Here is a 21,653-nt window from a genome sequence, read left to right on the forward strand (position 1 = left end):
TAATTGACAAGATTGCCATCCATATATCATTTCTGTATGAATTTAGTAAGGCCTCTACTAGATCCTATGACTGTATCCACCCACGCCGAGGGGTTGCATCAGCTAACTGAATGATGTGATATTTCTTTGTGGGTAAAGACGGACCTTGTAAGACTTGTAGTCCTGTGCTTGGCTGGTTTGTGTGTTTAAAGGAAAATGTGCTCCTTTAAAGTAAATTGATTTTGTTTCAGGAAACACAATTTACCTTTGGGAGTTTTTACTGGCTCTGCTTCAGGACAAAGCTACCTGCCCTAAGTACATCAAATGGACACAGCGAGAAAAAGGCATTTTTAAGCTGGTCGATTCTAAAGCAGTGTCTAGATTGTGGGGGAAGCACAAAAACAAACCTGATATGAACTATGAGACCATGGGAAGAGCCCTCAGGTATGTGGGGGTTTTATTATGTGAAACATGTCATTTCCTAGGTACTGAAAGACAGGTAACTTTTTAAAAATTAAAGACTATGATTGTGTTTCTGCTGTTTGTTTTTGTAGTGCCAGGGAATGAACCCAGGGCTTTGTGTGTTCTAGACAAGCATTCTACTGAGCTGCATCCCTAGCCCATGAATTATATTTAAGGGAGACAACGGTTCTTAGAGAAAACAGCAACATTTAAAGTTAAATTTTACTTGAATTGGGGAAAATACTGTTCTCATACAAATAATCATGCAGACAGCAGAGTCTAGTCTGAAAGTCAGGAATCCAGATTCTGAAGCTTTTGAACAACAGTAAGAGGATTAAACAATTTGGATTTGAGGGCATTTCCAAGTTTGGATGTTCAACTGGTAAAATCTATTCAAATATTTAAAAATAATTCAAGGCTGGGCAGTGGTTGCACACGTCTTTAATCCCAGCACTTGGGAGGCAGAGGCAGGCAGATCTCTGTGAGTTCGAGGCCAGCCTAGTCCACAAGAGCTAGTTCCAGGACAGACACCAAAGCTACAGAGAAACCTTGTTTCAAAAAACCAAAATAAATAAATAAAAATAAATAAAAGTAATTCAAAAGCATCTCCAAAACCATGGGGCACTGTTGGTCCCAAGCATTTCAGAAACTAGATATCCAACCTGTGTTTTACGTATAAAGAGATCTGAAAATCTACAAAATGTTAAAATGTGACTCTCAGATATCTTTTATTATAGTAGAATAATACTTCAATATTGATATTAGATAAAAATAATTTTAATTGCATTTTTGTTTTGTTTTTCTATGACTGATCATTAATTATTCCACATATGTGTTGTTTGAGAAATACTTGAAATAGAAATGATCAGGATATATGGTTTGTCGTCTTAGAACTTTCTTCCCTTCTTTTTTTTTCCCTTTTTCTGAGACAGGATTTCACTATGTAAACCATGCTGGCCTTGAACCCACAGAGATCCACCTGTCTCTACCTTGAGACTGCTGGGATCAAAGATGTACACCACCATGCCTTGCTTGCTAATTCATCTTTTATTAGCTTAAATTGTTTAACAACTTTTCTCCTTCTCCTCTTTTCCTCCCCTCCCTTCTCCTCTCCTTCTCCTTTCCTCCTCCTCCTCTTCCTTCTCCTCTCCTCCTCCTCCTCCTCTCTTCTTCTTCTTCTTCTTCTTCTTCTTCTTCTTCTTCTTCTTCTTCTTCATTTTTTTGGTTTTTCGAGACAGGGTTTCTCTGTGGTTTTGGAGCCTGTCCTGGAACTAGCTCTTGTAGACCAGGCTGGTCTCGAACTCACAGAGATCCGCCTGCCTCTGCCTCCCGAGTGCTGGGATTAAAGGCGTGCGCCACCACCGCCCGGCCCTTTTCTTCTTCTTTGAGTTTGAACTTACTAAGTTTTAAAAACAGATTTACTTGCTGTATATGAATGTTTCCTGGCATATATGTCTGTGCATTATGTGCGTGCTGATGCCCACAGAGGTTAGAAGAAGGTGTTGAATCCCCTGAAATTGAAGTTATAGACATTATGTGGGTGTTGGGTTCTTTTCAAGAACATTAAGTCTTCTTAACTGCTGAGCATCTCTCTAGCCCCAAGGAAACATTTGAAGCAGGAGAAAGGGAGAGAGGTGCTTAGGGAAAGGATATTATACACAAAAGACATAAGTATGCATTTACAAGAATAACTTAGGTTCTTAATTTTATTAAAACCACTGACATTTGAATTACTAAATTTTACACAATTGAGTCAAATTTAAACTTGTTCGAATGTTGCTAGTAAGATAGGGAGGGGGAGATGATGCCTTGAGGTTTGTAGTGAATTTGATTATCCCAGCACATTGGAGCATGGAACAGGAAGGAAGAGAAGCAAAACTCCAGCCATTCTCCACAGTTCCCCATTCAGAATTTATCTTAGATTTGGTTGTTAATAAGGACTTGTATGTGTGTATATATGTGTTTGTGTGGGGGTGTGAATGGGTGTTTGTGGGAGAGGTGTTTTCCTTGATTACTCTCTGTGTTGTCTTGTGGTACCAGGTGTCTCACTGAACCTGGAGCTCATTGATTCAGCTAGGCTGGTTGGTTAGTGAGCTGGTTAGAGAGCTGCCTGTTTCTCTGCCTCTTCAGTGCTGGGGCTACAGATGTGCACCATTGGGCCCAGCCCTTGCATGGGTGCTGAGGACAGAGTTCAGGATCTTATGCAAGCAGGCACTTTACTAAATCATCTTTCCAGTCCCTCATAAGGATTTAATCTGTGGAAGAGTTTGTATATATTTGGTATAAGTGCCCTTTCTTTACAAATTTTCTCATTTTCTGCCTGGCGTGGTGAGACACAGCTTTAATCCCAGCATTATAGAGGCAGAGCCAGGCAAATGTCTGTTGAGTTCATGGTCAGCCTGGTCTACAGTGTGAGTTCCAGGACAACCAGGGCTATGTAAAGAGACCCCCGTCTCAAAAAAGCAAAACAAAACAAAAATAATAAAACCTGAGTAACAATAAATTTATTTTTAAACTTTAGCCCTAAAATTTTATGATTAGAAAAACTGATTTTGTTGACTATCATTTTCATTTCTATTTGATTTAATAAGATTAATGAAATTGTGTGCTTTTACTAGGTACTATTACCAAAGAGGTATTCTTGCCAAAGTGGAAGGTCAGCGTTTGGTGTACCAATTTAAAGAAATGCCAAAAGATCTTATATACATAGATGATGAGGATCCAAGTTCCAGCATAGAATCTTCAGATCAGTCCTTATCTTCAACAACCACATCAAGTCGGAATCAAGCAAACCGATCAAGAGTATCTTCAAGTCCAGGAATAAAAGGAGGGGCCACTACAATTCTGAAACCAGGGAATTCTAAAGTTACCAAACCCAAAGATCCTGTGGAAGCTGGACAGCCATCAGAAGTTTTGAGGACAGTGCAGCCCTCACAGGCTCCCTATCCTACCCAGCTCTTCCGAACTGTTCACGTAGTACAGCCAGTACAAGCTGTCCCAGAAGGAGAAGCCACCATAACCAGCACCATGCAGGAAGAAACAGCAAATTCTTCAGTTCCGAGTATTAGGTGAGGAAACAGTGGCCAGTGCACATCACGGTGTGATGTTCTGAGCAGAAGCATTATTAAGTGGGTCAGGGTTCAGAGGTACAATTCTTGGTCAATGGATGTTTCAGGAGTTATATCAGTTCTCTGATTCTATCCTCAGTTCTCTTTTATTTTTAATTATGTGTATATGTGTCTGTGTGTGGGTTTTTGTGTACCTGACTGCAGATGCCTGTGAAGGCCTAAGATACTGGGTCCCCTAGAGCTGGTGTTATAGACAGTTGCAAGTTGCTCAATGTGCGTGTTGGGAATTGGAATTCCTGCCCTCTGCAAGAGGGCATGTTCCTAACCACTGAATCATCTTTCTAGACCTTGTTTATTTTTGAGATTAATCTCATGTAGCCTAGGATAGCCTCTGTCGCTATTTGACCTTCTCATCATCCTGATTCCCTATCTCCCAAGTGTTTTGTTACTCTACCAATTTGCTTAGCCTAATAGATCACGGTCTACAAAAACCCAGCATAAGTTGTCATAACTGAGACATTTAGGATGAATAACAAAAATAAATGTTAGCACTGGGAAAATCCTGTTTTACAATACTGAAGCTCAGGTGTGAAAATCAGGAGTCAGTTTCTCTTCTTTAGGCATTAATGTGCCAGATGTTGGAAAGTCTCCCAGTCTAGTTTAATCAAACCAGACTGGAAAAGGTGATGAACATCTAATTGACTAAGGAAATCCTAGCTCTATGTTGGCCTCTGTTCTCATTTGATTTTAGAATAAGGCAGGAGATAATGGTCCAAACTAGATGGATATTTCTTGCTCATGTCGTCTGTCACAGGGCTGCCACCACCATGGCCAAAACCAAAGGGTTCATGTAAATCACAGGGATTATCATCAACATTTTGGGTTTTCCTTTAAATCAGCTGATAATGTATATACTCATACATTTGAAAGGTTTAATTTGATCTGGACTTTATAATAGTTCAGTGAATAACAAACCCCTGGGAAAGGGTTTTCTGAGAACTGTCCCTGGTAAACGCTGGAGTTCATTTTCTTGATACTTATCCAAGCACTAATAAGGTTGTCTGAAGATTTTTTAAATTATCCTCTAAAAATGCCTAAAGCTGTAAGTTTATTTTCAAAGCAAGGCAACAGGGTAGGAAGAATGTCTGCCAAACCTTTCAGCCCGCCAGCCTTGCCAGTTATTAAATGTGCAAATCAATTGACTATTAGGAATATTTCCTCATCTATAAATGAAAACAGTACTTAACAGTTCGGATGGTTGTGATAGTTCAGTGACACTTCTTGAAACCTGAGTCAATTTCCAGCACGAGCTAAATGTCACATAATAAGTCTCAGAGATTCTGATGAATCATAAATCAGCAATATGATAGCTCTTAGTTACAAGCGGCTTAGGAGTTTTAAAAAGTAGCTAACTTGAAGATAAAACTGATGTAACATAATTGGATACAATTGTTGATTTAATTATAAAGAAAACTGTTTGGAAATTCCTGTGGCCGCGGGGATTTCATGGTGACTTATTCTTTAATAGCTGTATTTCCTTTGATATCGTATCTTGTATCCCAGACTGGCCTCAAATTTGTTATATATAGAAGGATGGCCTTGAACTTTTGGTCTTCCTGCCTTTTCCTCCTGAGTGTTGACAATATAGGAGTCTGCCACCATGCCCAGTTTTTAGTTGGTTTTGAGACAAAGTAATTAATGCTAGGGCTTTTCTTTTGGGTTCTAGGAAAAGAAGGTGGTTTCTAAGGGTTATTCTGTTTTGATTTAGTCTTAGATTGTATAAGCCTTTGCTTACTGTGCATGTCATGATGCATTTTATTTTAATCATATGACTGTCTGTTGTGTATAGACACTAGAAGGTAAGTGGGAATTTTCTTCCATGAGTTGACTGGGAGGACACAGTTTGCCTTACTGCAGATGTACCCAAAATGAGTTGCGATCAGATTGGGGATCCTGTTGCTCATATCTGGATATATTCTGAGACACATTTGAATGAAAACTGACCACAAAACAGGAGTCACCAAAGATTGCCAAGAGAGGGACAACTTTTTCCATTCTGTGAAGTGGGGTATATGTGCAGCGTGATATAGGTGGGGTCCCCAGGCTGCTAAACTATCCCTGTGCTTGCCTGCTTCAGTAGTGCACAGCTACAGTCTCATCACTCAGAAGCTGGAGGCAGGAGGATCATAGTTTTGAGCCAGCTTGAGCTAAATTATAGTATCTATAATACTATAGGACCCTATATATAAACTAACAAAAAGAAATCTAAGGGCCAATGGAATGGCTCAGCAGGTAAAGACATTTGTTTCAGTGATCTAAGTTTTGATCTCTGGGACCCATGTGGTAGAGGGAGAGAACTGATGGATCCAAGCTGGCTTCCGATCTGTACAAGTGTGCCTCATGGCACGTATGCAAGCATAGACAGACGATTCACCTGTACACACAACCTGTAAGTGTGTATATATAAATATATACTTAAAAATGGCCAGGTCGGTATCTACTCAAACGGATTTCTCCAAAGACACTCTGGTTCAGATGGGAAGGATAGGGGAGGCACAGTATATTTCAGAAACCCTGTCTCCTAAGGTTGTTTTTTCAACTTACTTAGTTTGCCTAATACTACCACGCCTTTCTGAGTCATACCCCTCCGTCCTGTCTTTATTCCTTAGCTCTGTTCTCTTCTAGCTCCACCCTTCTAGAGAGCTGTTAAAGCTAGGCGTGGTGGTGCTTGCCTTTACCCAACATTCAAGAGGCTCACTATAAGTCTGAAGCCAGCCTCGTCGGCATGGCAGGTTCTAGGTCAATCAGAGCTACACACATAGGAAAACCTGTTTTCAAAATGAAAAAAAAATTGAAAAGACTTTTACTATCTTAAGCAGAGACTCTGCTTTCAGTTCCCAGCTGCCCAGACTTGAATAGTCACACAAAACTATATTATTTCCATCTTTACATGGCTTATTCTTCTTTACTCCTTTAATCTATGACTGTCTGTATTATTTTATAATAACTTTTACTGTCTCTTTAAAGACTTTGTTTTTTAAAACTGTTTGTTTCTTTTTCTGTCTATAATACAACTATCCAGCCACAGACTGATGCCACAGTGGTACCTTGGGTGTCAATCTGACAGGAGAGGTAGCGTCCCATATATAGATGCTCTAGTTATCCTGTACCTTCCCCCTTCGTTTGAACTTCTAAGTTGCACTTGGTTTTTGTCTTATCTTTTCATATGGGCTGTTTATCTTGTATATGTGACCAGTCACATATAGCTAGCACAATCTATATTTAATAATTTGCTAGTTGATATTTAGTACTGAGCTATGTGAAGTGTAACTTTCACAAAATAACAAATTCAGAAAGAACTCTATCAAGAGTTTTCAACTGATTTATATTTTAAACATTTTTCTTTCTTTTTTTTTTTTAAAAAGGATTTATTTATTTGTTATGTGTACAGTGTCCTGCCTGCATGTATGCCTGCAGGCCAGAAGTGCACCAGATCTCCTAACGGATGGTTATGAGCTACCTTGTGGTTACTGGGAATTAAACTCAGAACTTCTGGGAGCACAGCCTGTGCTATTAACCACTGAGCCATCTCTCCAGCCTCGTCAACAAATTTATAATAACAAAAACCATAACTATAAACTTTAAGTTGCATCTGATAGTATACGCCTTTGGGTGGTAGAGGCAGGACCTAGAGATAAGGCTAGCCTAGGCTATAAGAGACTTATGTCTCAAACAAACAAACAAACAAACAAAATCCTATAATATTTATAAAGTGTAAACTTTAAAAATTATATTGAGTCATCATATCACTGTATGATGTTTTTTGGTTTTTTTTCTGACCAATCAGCATTTATTTAAAATGTAATTGACAGAATATATATATATATATATATATATATATATATATATATATATATATATATATCTCCCCGGAAACTTGAGGGCATTTTTTAAAAGTAAGTTTCTACCTTGAGAAAGGTTTTTAAAAATTATTTGTTATGTATATAATATTCTATCTGTGTGTATGTCTGCTGGCCGGAAGAGGGCACCAGACCTCATTACAGATGGTTGTGAGCCACCATGTGGTTGCCGGGAATTGAACTCAGGACCTTTGGAAGAGCAGGCAATGCTCTTAACCACTGAGCCGTCTCTCCAGCCCGCCTGCATATATTTTTAAACACACTGTAAACCATTTAGAGATTTTCTTCATCTTATAATCTCTCTTTATTGTATATCTTTCTTTTTCAGACCACATGAGTCTTTAATTTGCTAATCAATATGGAGAAGATTAAAGCCGTGGCTTTGATGGCTGAATCCAGTCCATTCCTTAGCTTTCTGAGATTCCAGCCTCATGGCAGAGGTACCAGCCGGAGCCATGTTTATTGTCACAATTCCATGGCGTTTCAGGGTTCCTGCCACCACCAAAAAGCATGTGGTCAACTTTTCATCAACACTATTTAAGTGTTTCGTGGTAGGACCTCTTAAAAGAGCTGCAAGGTTTTGCAGTTAGAGCCTCTTAAATTTCTGCAAAGTTTCTGCAGCTAAAGCTGAGTCAGGAAGCCTCTCTTAAATGAGAGCGTTTGCCTCTACCAAACAAAACCCAGCTGAGAAAATGCTGCTATCAATAAGTCATGCTTAAATCTATTCTTTTTTGTCAAGAATTACTTCCCAAGCTCTCTCAGGCTTTATGTGGATGCAGCTGTCCACATGGGCACCATTCTGTTGTCTGAGTTTTCTGTCCTGCCTGGTTCCCGCAGTCATTAAGTCCCAAAGAAATCACACAGAGTCCTACATTAGTTATAAATTGATTGGCCCATTAGCTCAGGCTTCTTATTAACTCTTATAACTTATATTAGCCCATTATTCTTGTATATGTTAGCCACGTTAGCTCGGTACCTTATTCGGCGAGGCAGTCACATCTTGCTTCTTCTGTGGCTGGGTCATGACTCCTGTATGTTTGGCATGATGTTAATTATGCTGTGATAAAAGTAGGGGAAGGATCAGTAGCAATGAGCATGTATGACATTATAAAGTTTTAAAAGATGTACCATTTGCTAATTGTCTCATTTCTATTTGGTGATCTCAATAGGACGATACAAGCTTCAACCCAGGTTCCAGTAGTCGTGTCTCCTGGCAACCAGCAGTTGCATACAGTAACACTCCAGACAGTGCCACTCACAACGGTCATAGCCAGCACAGACCCATCGTCAGGTGCTGGGTCACAGAAATTTATTTTACAAGCCATTCCATCATCACAGCCCATGACAGTACTGAAAGAAAACGTCATGCTGCAGTCACAGAAGCCGGGCTCTCCTCCTTCCATTGTCTTTAGCCCCGCCCATGTACAGCAAGTCCTCACAAGCAATGTTCAGTCCCTTTGCAATGGAGCTGTCAGTATGGATTCCTCTCCGTCCTTCAGTGCTACTACACCTGTGGTGACCTTTTCTCGAAGCTCACAGCTGGTTGCACACCCACCTGGCACTGTGATCACCTCTGTTATTAAAGCTCAGGAAACAAAGACTCTCAAAGAAGAAGCAGAGAAAAGGATGGAAGATGATTTGAATGAAGAGACCGAGAAAATTGAAGAGCAGCCACAGCCGTATGTGATGGTGGTGTCCAGTTCAAACGGGTTTCCCTCTCAGGTAGCCATCAAGCAGAACGAACTGCTCGAGCCCAACTCTTTTTAATTAACACACCAAAGGAATTATGGGTGTTTTTTTTTAATTGAACTCCTTTTTTGGTTGTCTGAAAATAGCCTGATTTTTTTTTCCTAAGGTAAATCCACAGAAGTTGATAATTTTATAATTGTTAGACATAGTTACTTTTGCCTTCTAGATGAGGAGGAAAGCCTCTTCTCTATGTTTCTGAACTCAGTTGTGAAGGAGCAGGAATTTTATACTATGAAGAAGTTCTTAAGATTTTTTTCAATTGCTATAAGTATTTTTAAAGTTTCTTTTCTAACTTGACACTGTATTAGCTTCCTGAATGGTTTGTAAATACTACTTAAATATAAGTCAACAGGAAATTTATATAGGAAATATTTTCATTCCACTTGTATAATTTAAGTCTTGACTCAGATGCAAGAAACTTATTTTATACTATTAAAATTATGATGTCACTTTGACTTTAGTTGGCTGCACTGTTTAAATAACATTACAAATCTGTTGGCACATGTAATCCCAGCACTTGGGATGGGGATAAAGGGCAATCAGGAGTTGAAGGCTAGCTTTAACTACATAGTGAGTTTGAAGCCAGCCTGGGCTACATGAAACCTTTCAAAAATAAAAGCAAAAGAAAGCAACAAAAATATTAAAGTGTGCCTATGATAATGTCTGGACCTGAGTGTCAGGCAGCAGCCTGTGAGTGGCACTCCCACTAGCTAGGTGTGTAACCCTGGGTAGGCCACTTCATCTGCTAGAGTCTTTGCCATTCTGCTAAAAACAAGGGATGCACTGGATGAGACAAAATGGTCTCCAAGTTCCCTTCTTATAAACTTTATGATTTTTAATATCTGTACTTTAAAATTATTCAGAATATTGCCTGAAGTATTTCCTATTGTAAATATAGGTAAAATACTGTATAAAAATGTTTCCTCACAAAATTATTCTTATCAGTAAGATATGCCATACATTCTTTGAGTTCTTTGTTCATTAATTCTTAGGCCACCGTGTAGTGTGGCTTATTGGTAAACTTACTTCCGTGCTGAGTGCTAAATGATAGACTGCTGTTCTGAGAGTCAGGGCTTCCAAGGCCCAAGGACGCAGCCTGGGTCCTGAACTGATATGTGGAGTCAGTTATCAGAAAGGCATAATTGCTTCTTATTTGGATAATTTTTTACTATGGGTGAAGGGGAAAAGAAGTCGCATACAAAGATAACATATATCCAATTTTCTGAAGTAGAGTTCTTAGATTACTTTTTCAGCTGTAAATAATGTACATTTAATGTCACAAGAAATTGTTTTCTGCAAATTTTCTAGTATAGAAATTTTGTAGAAGAAAAATCATTATGTTTAGAGGGCTAATATTATATGTTTTCATATTATAAAATAAATTTGTATTTAAACAAAAGTTTAAAATTTTTGGAATCTCTACTCGTTTTTGTATCTTTAATTGTTTATTATTAAATCATGTAAAAGTTCTCAATATTTCTGTTTCCAAACAAGTGTTTCTTGTCTTTATTTCTTTTGCTTTTTGACACAAGGCCTCCCTGGAGACACTGTGCTATCCTAGTGGTCATCCTTCCTCAGACTCCTGAGTGCAGGCACATGCCATCATACTTGTCAAGTATTCCTCTCATACCGTGTGCACATCCCATATGCATGCCTGAGTGTGAACACAGTGCAGCTGGAGGCTGTGCTTTCATTTCCCAGATGCCCAGTCCCAAGTAATCACACAGAAACATATATTAATTGCAAACTCTTTGACCTATTACCTCAGGCTATTATTAACTAGCTCTTACAGCTTAAATTAACCCATTTTTACTAATCCGTGTATTTCTGTATTTCCACATGGCCATGGCTTACTAATAATGTTCTGGCATCTTATCCCTTTGGCTGCTACATGGCGCCTCCCAGACTCTGCCTCTTTCCCCCTCTATCTTAGTATGGATTTCCCACCTGGCTCTATTCTGCCAGGCTACTGGATGCTACAAGCTGCAACATTATACAGTAATTGCTCAGCCATATTTTCACAAGGGATCTGGTAAAGGCTAAACCAAAAGGCAAGGCTTTTTGGTGTTACTGCTTTGTGAATAAGTGGCTGTCCTTTGCTGTAGATGTTTGGCTGTAACTGACTTCCTTTTCTTTTACATATTTGGGAATTAATTCCCACCGTTCAGAACTGTTTTGTGAAAGCAGTTTCCCACAACCAGACCTTGTTCCTTTCTCCTAGGTAAGCGCAGAGATCTGCCTTCCTGCTATCTTTATCAGCAGGCATTTGGTCAGAGTTTAGGGTCCGGCAAAGAGCATCCCATTTAAGGTATTCACAGATCTCCAAGGACACAGAATTACTACCTGCCCAAGCTGCTGGTCTGGTCTTACCCCAAGACCAGAATGGCTGATAAGAGCATAGCCTGGAACTGATAATTTAGAGGCCTGGGCCCCTTCTGGAACTGATAATTTAGAGGCCTGGGCCCCTTCTTTGTTTTTATTGCATAGATCAAAACTCCAGACCTAGGCCTATAGAAACTGCAGTGTCTTGTGCATGTGCTATCTGATCAAGAAATCAGTTTCTTCCTGTTTACGTAGGTTGCCTGGTTGCCTGGTAGCCTCTATGCTTGCTGGGAGAAAAGAAGTGATGTACTGATTTAAACAATCCATGTCCTATTCATAATTTTACTAAAACTTTTTAGCCCTTTACTAGCCACCTAAAAATGTATTATAGCACACTAATCTTCCCCTCTAGAATTCCCTGATGATTTAATTCCTTTCTTAACTAACTTTCTCCATTAAGGAGTTCACTGGGCGGGTACTAGCCATTCCCACAGATCTGTTTATGTGTGTGTGTGAGTAAACCTTTATCTGATTTTCTATGGGGCAAAAGAATTCCAGCCCTGGAACCTGGTAGGGCTGGGGAATTGCTGGTTTTAAGGGTATATATGACTGGGAACATTTGTAATGAGGACAAGTAATAATGATGTAGAATAAGAACAATGTAGAGCTAGAGAGAGCAAGGAAGAATAAGGATTGAAAGAATAAAAAACATGGACAGGTGATTCCCGTTGTGAGTAGATTTCTTACCCTTCATATCTTTACCCTCAGATCTCTAGCCTCCATTAGCTATTTGTAGCATCCTTAATTGAACCCCATTAATTGGCCAAATCGGCTTCTTTATTAATTAGTGGTAATAAGACATAGTCACAGCATACAGAAGGGCATCCCACATCAACACAGAGAAGAGAGCAACTTTTTGGGAGTTGGTTCTTTTCTTCCACCATGGGTTCCTGGGTTGAATTCAGGTTTGCACAGAGTTTTTAGCCCCTGAGCCACCATACTGGCCCTGGCAAATGTTTCTTAACACACACACACACTTACTAGTATTTAAAGTGGTACTAGATAACAGGCTGTTTCTATGAGACTTCCTGGTCAAAGTTGCAGGAGGCTATCTTTTCCTTTTGCTTTCGCATATAATAGTTTCTAGACATCACACAATAGAATATCAATGATGTAGTCCATTTTATTAATATTAAGGTAGCAAAAGAGCAGTTGAGCAAGAGAGTATGCTGATAACAAATCTACTTCCAAAGTAATGGCTGTCATCCATTAGGTTATGACCTCTGCTCTCTTGACCCAATCACCTCTTTTGTCAGTTTAACAAAAGCTAGAGTCATTTGGGAAGAAGGGCCCTCACCTGAGAAAATGCCTCTATCAGACTGACTGGTGGTAGGAAGGTTCACCCTCTGTAGGTGGTGCCACAGCTAGACAGGTGGTTGATCCCAGAATGTACAAAAAAAAAAAGCAGTTTGTGAGGCAAGTCTTGTTAGATCTTTTATAAGGCTTTTCACATAGCAGGTGTGATGGTGCAAACCTGTAATCCCAGTACTCAGGGACACAGAAGCAGGAGGGTCAGCAATTCAGAATTATTCTTAGATAAACAGTGAGTCAGATCACCGTGGGCTAAATGGGACTGTCTTCAGATAGCCAAAGAAAAAAACTAAACTTCTTGTGTATGAGGCTGGGGTTCTAAGTGTATTTTTAAATGTTTGCGTGCACGTACAGGAATGCAAGTAGATACTGGAGAAGGCTGGGTTTGGGCCTGAGATAGGTCCTACAGATCCCGTGCTACTACTTCGGGTCCTGAGGATCTGAATTCAGGTCACCAGGCTTACACAGCAGTGGTTGTTTTCACTGAGGCATCTCTCTCCAGCCCTAAAACAGGCATTCTTATTAGAAACTTGGCCAATTAACTGCTAAACCTGGAAAAAGAAAAATTCAAGAAAACAAAAATTTCTAAAATATGGTATACTCCTACTCTCTCAGTGGTAACTAATTTTCATACATTAGTACACATTTGTGTTGTGTGTGTATTGAGACAAGGTCTCAACTATGTATTCCTGGCTGGCCTTGAATTCAGAGGATCCACTTGCTTTTGCCTTCCAAATGCTGGGATGTAAGGCATGTGGCAGGACTAATATGTAACTTTTTTTTTTTCAAAACACTGTTTCTCTGTGTAGCCTTGGTTGTCCTAGAACTTGTTCTGTAGATCAGGCTGTCCTCAAACTCATGGAGAGTCACTTGCCTGTGCCTCCCAGGTGCTGGGATTAAAGGCATGCGCCACTGCCTGGCAATACGTAACTTTTTAAAAACAGTTAATGTATATGTGTGACCTAAGTGTTCTATTGATGTGAAGAGACACCATGATCATAGCAACTCTTATAAGAGGAAGCATTTAATTGGTGCTTGCTTATAATTTCAGAGATTTAGTCTGTCACCTCATGGCGGGAAACAGGGCAGCATACATACATTGTAGCTGAGAGTTCTATGTCCAGATTGGAAGACAGCAGGAAGAGAGACACTGGGTCTGTCTTGTGCCCTTAAAACCTCAAAGCCTACTCACAGTGACTCACTACTCACAACTCACATCTCCTAATTCTTTCAAATAGTGTTACTCCTCGGTGACCAAACATGCAAATCTATGAGCCTCTAGGGGCCATTCTTTTTCACACCACAATGTATTTGTCTGCATGTATATATCCATACATAGCTAGATAGATGCACCATATTTGTGAAATGCCTATAGAAGCCAGGTGTTGGTACCCTGAGACTGGAGTTATAGATGGGTGTGTGCAATGCTCTTAACTTTTGAGCCATCTTTCCCGCATACTAATAAAATTTTATAGGTGTGTAATATTAGTAAATTATAAACAACTTGAAGAAAACTTTTTTTTTTTAAAGAGAGGGTCTAAATGTACATCTCTGTCTGACCTTGAATTTACTATTTAGCCCCAGGTGATCTTACACTCTTGGTGATCCTGCCTCAGTCTCACAAGTACAGATTAAAAGTGCCACAAAGCCCACTTAAATCTTCATGTGTGTGGGAGAGCAAGAGAGATACATGGATAGATGAAAACAGATAGATGACATATAGATACATAGAGATAGGTGACAGACAGGTAGATAGTGTGTGTCAAAAATAACTTTGTGGAGTTGGTTCTCTCCATCCACCTTGATCTAAGTTCTGGGGAGCAAACTCAGTTTTCCAGGTCCAGGCAGAGTTTGCTCATTCATTTCCTGGCTGCCTGGCTGTGAAAAGTCACACCGAAACTATGTTAATAACAACACTGTTTGGCCAATAGCTTATGCATATTTCTATCTAAGTCTTCCATCTTAAATTAACCCTCTTCTATTAATCTGTGAATCACTATGAGGTTGTGGCCTACCGGTAAGGCTGGCATCTTTCTCCTTGGGCAGCTCCATGGCGTCTTTGACTCCTCCTACTTTCTCTCTACCTCTGTTCAGATTTCCCTCCTGGCTTTACTCTACTAAGCCATTGGCCAAAATAGCTTCTTTAATAACTAATGGTAATCAAACATATTCAGAGCATTCATAGGGGAATTCTACATCATCCAGTCTTGTATAACACATGCTTTTGCCTGCTGGGCCACCTCACCAGACCAAAATAAATCTTTTAAGTTAGGTTAGTAGAGTTTTTCACTGCATAGAAAGACAGCAGTTCATTTGTGCTACTATAAAAAATGTACTTAAGACTGGGTCATTTAATAGGCACAGAAATTTACAATTTTAGAGTCTAGAAAATTCTAAATGAATGTGCTGGTAGGTCTGGCACGCCTGTTTCCAAAAGATGCCTTGAATTTTAAACAGGGCAATAAGTTTGTCATCAAATTTAAGGGGATGGCCTGGAGGGACGGCTCAGCCGTTAGACGCTAGGCTCACAACCAAAAAAGAGTTCGATTTCCAGCACCTATGGCTGTCCCTACAGGTACCCCCCCCAAAAAAAAAATTAAGGGAAAATGATCTTTTCAGTAAGTGGCTTTGAATTAGCTGGTGTCTGTATGGAAGAGAAAATGAACTTTTTTTTAAAAAAAATTATTTATTTATTTATTTATGAACTTTTATCTCTACTGTTATATTTTTACAAAAACTGTCAAAGTATATAAACAATAGACTTAAATGTTGAAAGTGAAAGATTTAAAAGAAAATCTTTCCATAGCTTTTGAATAGGCAGTCTCACATGACACAAAAGAACTAATCATAAATTGTTAGCACTAAACTTGTTTCAGATAATATTAAGAGAATGAGATGACAGCTGGCACAGGCATCCAAGAAATAATTCACATCCAACCATACAGAGCACTGTAAAGTGAAAGCCAGTATTTGCTTTAAAGATGTTTATGCAAAAACCAATTCTCATCTTTCTTTACACATCTGTTCCTTTATAGTTTAGTGTCAGCTGGGCACACAAAAAAAACTTTGAAACACTTTCAATTCAAAGATCCAAATTGCAGCTTTCTCCTTTCCCTTACAAACCTACTCAGCTTCAATTTCAGCTAACTCTAATTGTGCACCAATTAACTCAATCTAGAAACCTGCATCTCTTTCAGTTTAGTGGCCAGAGGGCCCTACTCTGCCTCAAGTCTCTCTCACACCTTCTTCACACCTTCTTCTCCCGTTTTACAATCAGTGGATTCAGATTCCCCCCTCCTGTTATCTAGTATCAACACTTCTCTCTCCCTCTCAAACCATTCATTCACAACACAGATGGGAAATGTCTACAGCTTGCAAATTTGTAATACTTTAAACTTTTTAGTATTCTACACCTCTATCTCTTGGTGACCAGGATTACATACTTAATCCATGTACTCTTTTGTTTCTCCAACTTGAATACAACTTTCTTTCTTTCCTTCCTTCCTTCCTTCCTTCCTTCCTTCCTTCTTTTCCCTTTGGTTTTTTTTGAGACAGGGTTTCTCTGTAGCTTTGGAGCCTGTCCTGGAACTAGCTCTTGTAGACCAGGCTGGCCTCGAACTCTCAGAGATCTGCCTGCCTCTGCCTCCCAAGTGCTGGGATTAAAGGTCCGCGCCACCACCGCCCGGCAAAATACTTATTTTTGTTTGGTTTTTTGGTTTTTCGAGACAGGATTCCTCTAGCTTTGGAGCCTGTCCTGGTCCTCACTTTGTAGACCAGGCTGGCTTCAAACTCATAGATCCACCTGCCTCTGCCTCTCGAGTGTTGGGATTAAAGGTGTGCTCCCCCCCCATCATTTTTTTGCAGCTGCTTGGGGTGAGTGGTGGGTGTTTTTTTTTTTTTTTTTTTTTTTTTTTTATCGAGACAGGGTTTCTCTGTAGCTTTGGAGCCTGTCCTGGAACTAGCTCTAGACCAGGCTGGCCTTGAACTCAGAGATTCGCTTGCCTCTGCCCCCCCTCCCCCCGCTGAGATTAAAGGCACGCGCCACCACCGCCTTTAAAAAAAACAACAAAAAACAAAAACAACAACAAAAAAGAAAAAAAAAAACAGAAAGTGGGATTGCCCAGAGGGCAAACATGCTGAGGATTTTGGCCTGTGTTGGAGAAAAGTACTAGAAAGGCGGGGAAGAATAAGTTTGGCTTTGAGTTAAAAGTCAGAGGAATGGGCGAATTTAACAGTGAAGATATGTAAGCAAATGCGTGACTGTAATTTTTTTCTTCATTGACTCTCATGTTTCCAAACTGGGTGGGGTCTTACATCATGTTTAAGGAAGCCATCGACCACCTCTTCATCCATTTTGTAAAATGACTTTCGGGGCACATTAACAGCTCTTCAATCAATTCTGATCTGCAGTGTGGATGCAGTGCATACTTTAATTCTGTATCTCGCTCTGTTGAGCTTCTCCCATTCCTTCCCGTTGCCCATTACTACTTCCCCACAAGGACCTTGCAGGAAGCTTCCCCGTCTGACGTTTGCCTCTAAGGACGGCGAGGGTGGGAGGGGAGGCCTGACAGGGTAGTTAGAACACATGGCATCACTAAGACAATTTAGGCCAACTTCCATCCACCCCGTGCCTTCAAAACAGGCTTTTCTTGGTTTGGAAGGTCAAAAAGGAAGGAAGTTTAGAGTGTGGAGAGATAGGATCTGGCCGTGCCTCCCGAAAATCCCACCCTCCGTGTCGGTAAAGCGACTTCCGGCGAGCCAGCCCGTCGGATTTCCCCGCTGACCGCCGTGCGAATTCATGCGCCATCCCCGGCTCTGCGGCCGGAAAAGACCTGGCAGCCGCGAATGACGTCACGAGCAGCTTGGCCGCCTGCGGGAGCCATGATGGAAACCGGAGAAAACAGCGATTACTTAACGTGGCACACTTTAACGGAGCCGCGAACTCCCCCGACCGACCCCGGTGCCTTACAGCGGGGTTTTGAGGCAATACCAGGGGTCCTGCGAGCCGTGCACGAAACTCCTCCGGGCATGCGGCGGGGCACAGGCATCCTGACCACGCCCCCGGGGCGGGACCTGGCGCGCGTCACCGGCCGGGGGCGTGGCCGGAGAGCGTTTCCTCCTCTTTCCCAGCGGGCCCCGCGCCCACCTGCCCGCCCTTCTCCTCCTTTTCCGCGGCCGCCTGCTGCGCGCCTGCTGATTGGCTGCCGAGGACGGAAGCTCTGTTGGTGTTTCTTTAGAAGTTTCCCCCCCTGGGCGGCGGCAGAGCTGGTAACCAAGGTAGAAAACGCTCGGGCCGAAGCTTTAGTGGTTCTTAGGGATGGCGGCAGCTGCAGCAGGATCTGCAACGTCCCAGCGGTGCGTGATTTTCCTCACCTTTGCTGTTTGTCTTACTATTCTTTCCTTGGTTAGTGAGCCCTGCTGAAAGTCCTTGTTTTCCTGGCAGGTTTTTCAAGAGCTTCTCAGATGCTCTGATCGACGAGGACCCCCAGGCGGCGTTAGAGGTGAGTGAGCTCATTTCTGCTCCATTCGCTCTGGGACTGTTGGGCTCCTTTAAACCCCGCCTCTTTCCATCTTTACCTTCATGGGATCAAAACTACAATTTTAAGTGTGTTTCAGTCCCAATATTAAGAATCATCCGAGATCCAGTTCTTTGTCCCCTAGTGACCCCTTTGCCACCGATCTTGCCCTTTCACTCCCCAGACTTAGGCACCTCCCTCCGATTCATTTCTTTGACACTTAGTTGCCATCTGTGAAAGGCCTGAAGCAACCTCTTTTACTGGCGTTTATGTTCAAGGAAAGGGCGAAGATAGGGCTTAATGTACCATTTTTTTAATTTGGCAGATTTGATTGCCTGTGCCAGGTGCTGTTAAATGTCCTTAATTGACGAAATTGACTAAAGAACACTTTTGCTTCAGTGCCTGAAACTTTACAGATGTCTGTCCTTTTTCTTCACGCAGTTGTTTATAAAAACGCGTTTGTATACCTAGTCTGGCCTCAAACTTTGGATTCCGTGAGTGCTTGGGATACACCACTAAATCCTGCCTGAATTTTTAATATTGTGTGTGTTGCCTTTGGACTATTTCAGGTAAAGTCTGGAGCAAACGATCTTTCTAAGGATGTTGATTAGGAGCACTGGCTGGTCCGGAGAGAGTTGTTAGGACACATCAAGTATGGTGGCACAGGCCCTGTAATCCCAGTACTCCTAAGGGTACTGACTGTGAGGGTCAGAAATTCAAGGTCATTCTCAGCCTCAATGTCAATTGAGACTAACCTTGGGTTTGTGAAACCTTGCTTGACACTTTAGAGCTCTAAGAATCACGCTGGAAAAAGGAGCCATAGAGAAATCACTTCTCAAGAGGTTAGCAACCTAGTAGAGCTACCCTGTTGCTTGAATGTTTCAAGCTTGATTTTGTATTATCAGCTTCACTGAGTGATCATCAGGTTAAACAGATTGTTGAGTAGCAAGCTGGCTGCACGCCTTCAATCCAGCCTACCCAGTGAGTTCCAGGACAGCCAAGGTTTTTTAGAGAAACCCTGCCTGGAAAAACAAAACAAAACCAAGGAAAACAAGGTGGGGCTGGAGAGGTGGCTCAGAGAACTTAGGCTGCTCTTCCAGAAATCCTTAGTTCAATTCCCAGCAACCTCATGGTAGCTTGCAACTGTCTACAATGAGATCTGGTGCCCTCTTCTGGCATGCCAGTGTACTTGGAGGCGGAACACTGTATACATAATAAATAAAATCTTTTAAAAAAAGAAAAGGCGTTGGTGACTTTGAGATTACAACTGGAAGCAAATGTGTTCTTTTCTTCTTTTGCCAAAAAGGAGTAAAAGCAAAAAGGAGAAAATGGGGAGGACTGAGAAATAAAGAAATGAATAATTATTGAATTATTGAATGCTTATTGAATGCTGGGAATAGATCTAGGCTGCCCCCAAAGCCCTAGGATCATTGGCAAATGCTGCTCCTTCTAATGTAGTCCTTGTAACCGTAGTGGCTGCTACACATTCTGGACTTAAGTATTAATTTTTCTGTTTGAATGAAAATGGGTTCAGTAAAGAAACCAAAATAGCCACTCTGTGAGTGAAAGGGGGGCAAGTTTATTCTAAACTGCCAAGAGAGAGGGAGGGAAGAAGCAAGGAGAGAGGGGGAGAGAGAGAGAGAATGAGATAGAGACAGTGTGTGTCTGTGTGTTCTGTGGGGAATGGATACCTGGTAGGACAGGAGCCTGTGGACTGGGATGGGGGTTTGTGAGTAGGGAGCCTTGAAACTAGCATTGACCTTGACTAAAATGCCAAGCCAAGCCTTAAGTTCCTTTTGCCAGCTATGAGGAGAATTACTCTCTTTAGCAAGTAGTAACTAACTATCTTCAAGCCTCTGAGAAAATGCCAGCTTTTGTCTAAATGCCTGACTTTGGGGAAAGGAATACCTGAGGGAACCCGACACTGTTTCTGGTCTTGCTTTGTTTTGCTGTGTTAATGACACAGTAGCCAGATGACAGTTTTAAAATATAAGCTGGATCATGTTACTTCTCTACTAAGACTTTCCATGACTTTCCTTCACACCGATGGTCCAGATTCCTAATCTTGTCCTGCAGGCTCCGGGTGAGGTGAACAGCTTAGAGCTTCTTTTCTCTCTATAGAACTACACTGTTGCAAATGCTTCCAGCTCAGTTCTACTTCTTTTTCCCCGAAATATGCTTGACCTATATCTCATTTTACTTGGGAATGCTTTTTTCTTTAGAGTTCACCCGAAATGAACCTTGTTGAGCGGAACTGGCTTTCCTGTGTAAATCTAAGCTAGGCACGACAGTAGTTGTCTACTCATGGACAAGCTCTCCTACTTGGTTCTTGCAACCCTGGCGTTCTCTACATTTTGCTCAGTAGGGAGTTGAAGCAAAGAGTGAAAAGGTTATCACCTTGCTCAAAGCAAAAAAGCTTGGGAGCTACTGGTGTCTGGTTTCAAGGGATCAAGGTCATCTGCCGGGAGAGGATCGGGGACACATGCTCTACCAACTAGTAGTTGACTGGGAAGGAGCTTTGTGGAGAGCTCTGCTGAGATTGATAGCCGTGTGGTGATCAGTTCTGATCAGTTCTGGTGTTTTCCTCCCTAGCAGTGCTGAATGGTTTTAATGAAATGATGCTGTCTTCTGGGCTTAGAAAGTAGCTCCGTTCCTGGGGAAAAGAGGAGGAGCCAGCTGGAGACTACCCAGACGTTCTTTGAACCTTAATTAGCATTTTACAAGGGCTTAAAATTTTAAATATTTGTCCAGGTGCTGGTGGCGCAAGCCTTTAATCCCAGCACTCAGGAGGCAGAGGCAGGCGGATCTCTGAGTTTGAGGCCAGTCTGGTCTACAAGATGACAGGCTCCAAAAGCTACAGAGAAATCCTGTCTCCAAAATGAATAAATAAATAAATAAATAAATGAAAATTTACTAAGAGCTAGTCTTTTTTTTTTTTTTTTTTGGTTTTTCGAGACAGGGTTTCTCTGTGGCTTTGGAGCCTGTCCTGGAACTAGCTCTGTAGACCAGGCTGGTCTCGAGTTCTAAGAGCTAGTCTTAATGAAAAAAATTTTTTTTGACAGTCTTGCTGGCATTTGAACTCCTGTCCTCATGTATGCTAAGTAGCTTGCCTACCAGCCCCAGTTTCAAAGTCTTAATTATTTATTGAGACAGGGTTTTGCATATCCCAGGTTAGACTCAACTCATGTGTAGCTGATAATGACCTTGAACATCTGACTCCCCATGCATCCTGTGTTAATACCGTTTTTAAAATTTTTTTTTATATT

General features: G+C 41.2%; 2 protein-coding genes across 4 annotated transcripts in view; both read left to right on the top strand.

Annotated features, from left to right (window-relative positions):
* Elf1 (E74 like ETS transcription factor 1) overlaps nt 1-10,652 on the top strand; it is a 90,592-nt gene extending 79,940 nt beyond the window's left edge. For all 3 annotated transcript variants that reach the window (XM_041670595.1, XM_041670612.1, XM_041670603.1), the window contains 3 exons: nt 231-423; nt 3,060-3,509; nt 8,599-10,652. In XM_041670595.1, coding sequence (XP_041526529.1) covers nt 231-423; nt 3,060-3,509; nt 8,599-9,196 — 1,241 coding nt within the window. In that variant the 3' untranslated portion in view covers nt 9,197-10,652. The remainder of the gene's footprint in view (nt 1-230; nt 424-3,059; nt 3,510-8,598) is intronic.
* Nucleotides 10,653-18,063: 7,411 nt separating this feature from the next.
* Nucleotides 18,064-21,653, top strand: part of LOC121460305 (protein SGT1 homolog) — a 33,454-nt gene continuing 29,864 nt past the window's right edge. Inside the window, exons 1-2 of the mRNA XM_041670638.1 lie at nt 18,064-18,226; nt 18,315-18,372. Of these exons, the coding sequence (XP_041526572.1) occupies nt 18,189-18,226; nt 18,315-18,372 (96 nt within the window). The 5' untranslated portion in view covers nt 18,064-18,188. The remainder of the gene's footprint in view (nt 18,227-18,314; nt 18,373-21,653) is intronic.

The sequence above is a fragment of the Microtus oregoni genome, unplaced genomic scaffold (assembly GCF_018167655.1).
Source record: "Microtus oregoni isolate MIOR12 unplaced genomic scaffold, Mior012 000001F_ref0000356, whole genome shotgun sequence".
NCBI lineage: Eukaryota > Metazoa > Chordata > Mammalia > Rodentia > Cricetidae > Microtus > Microtus oregoni.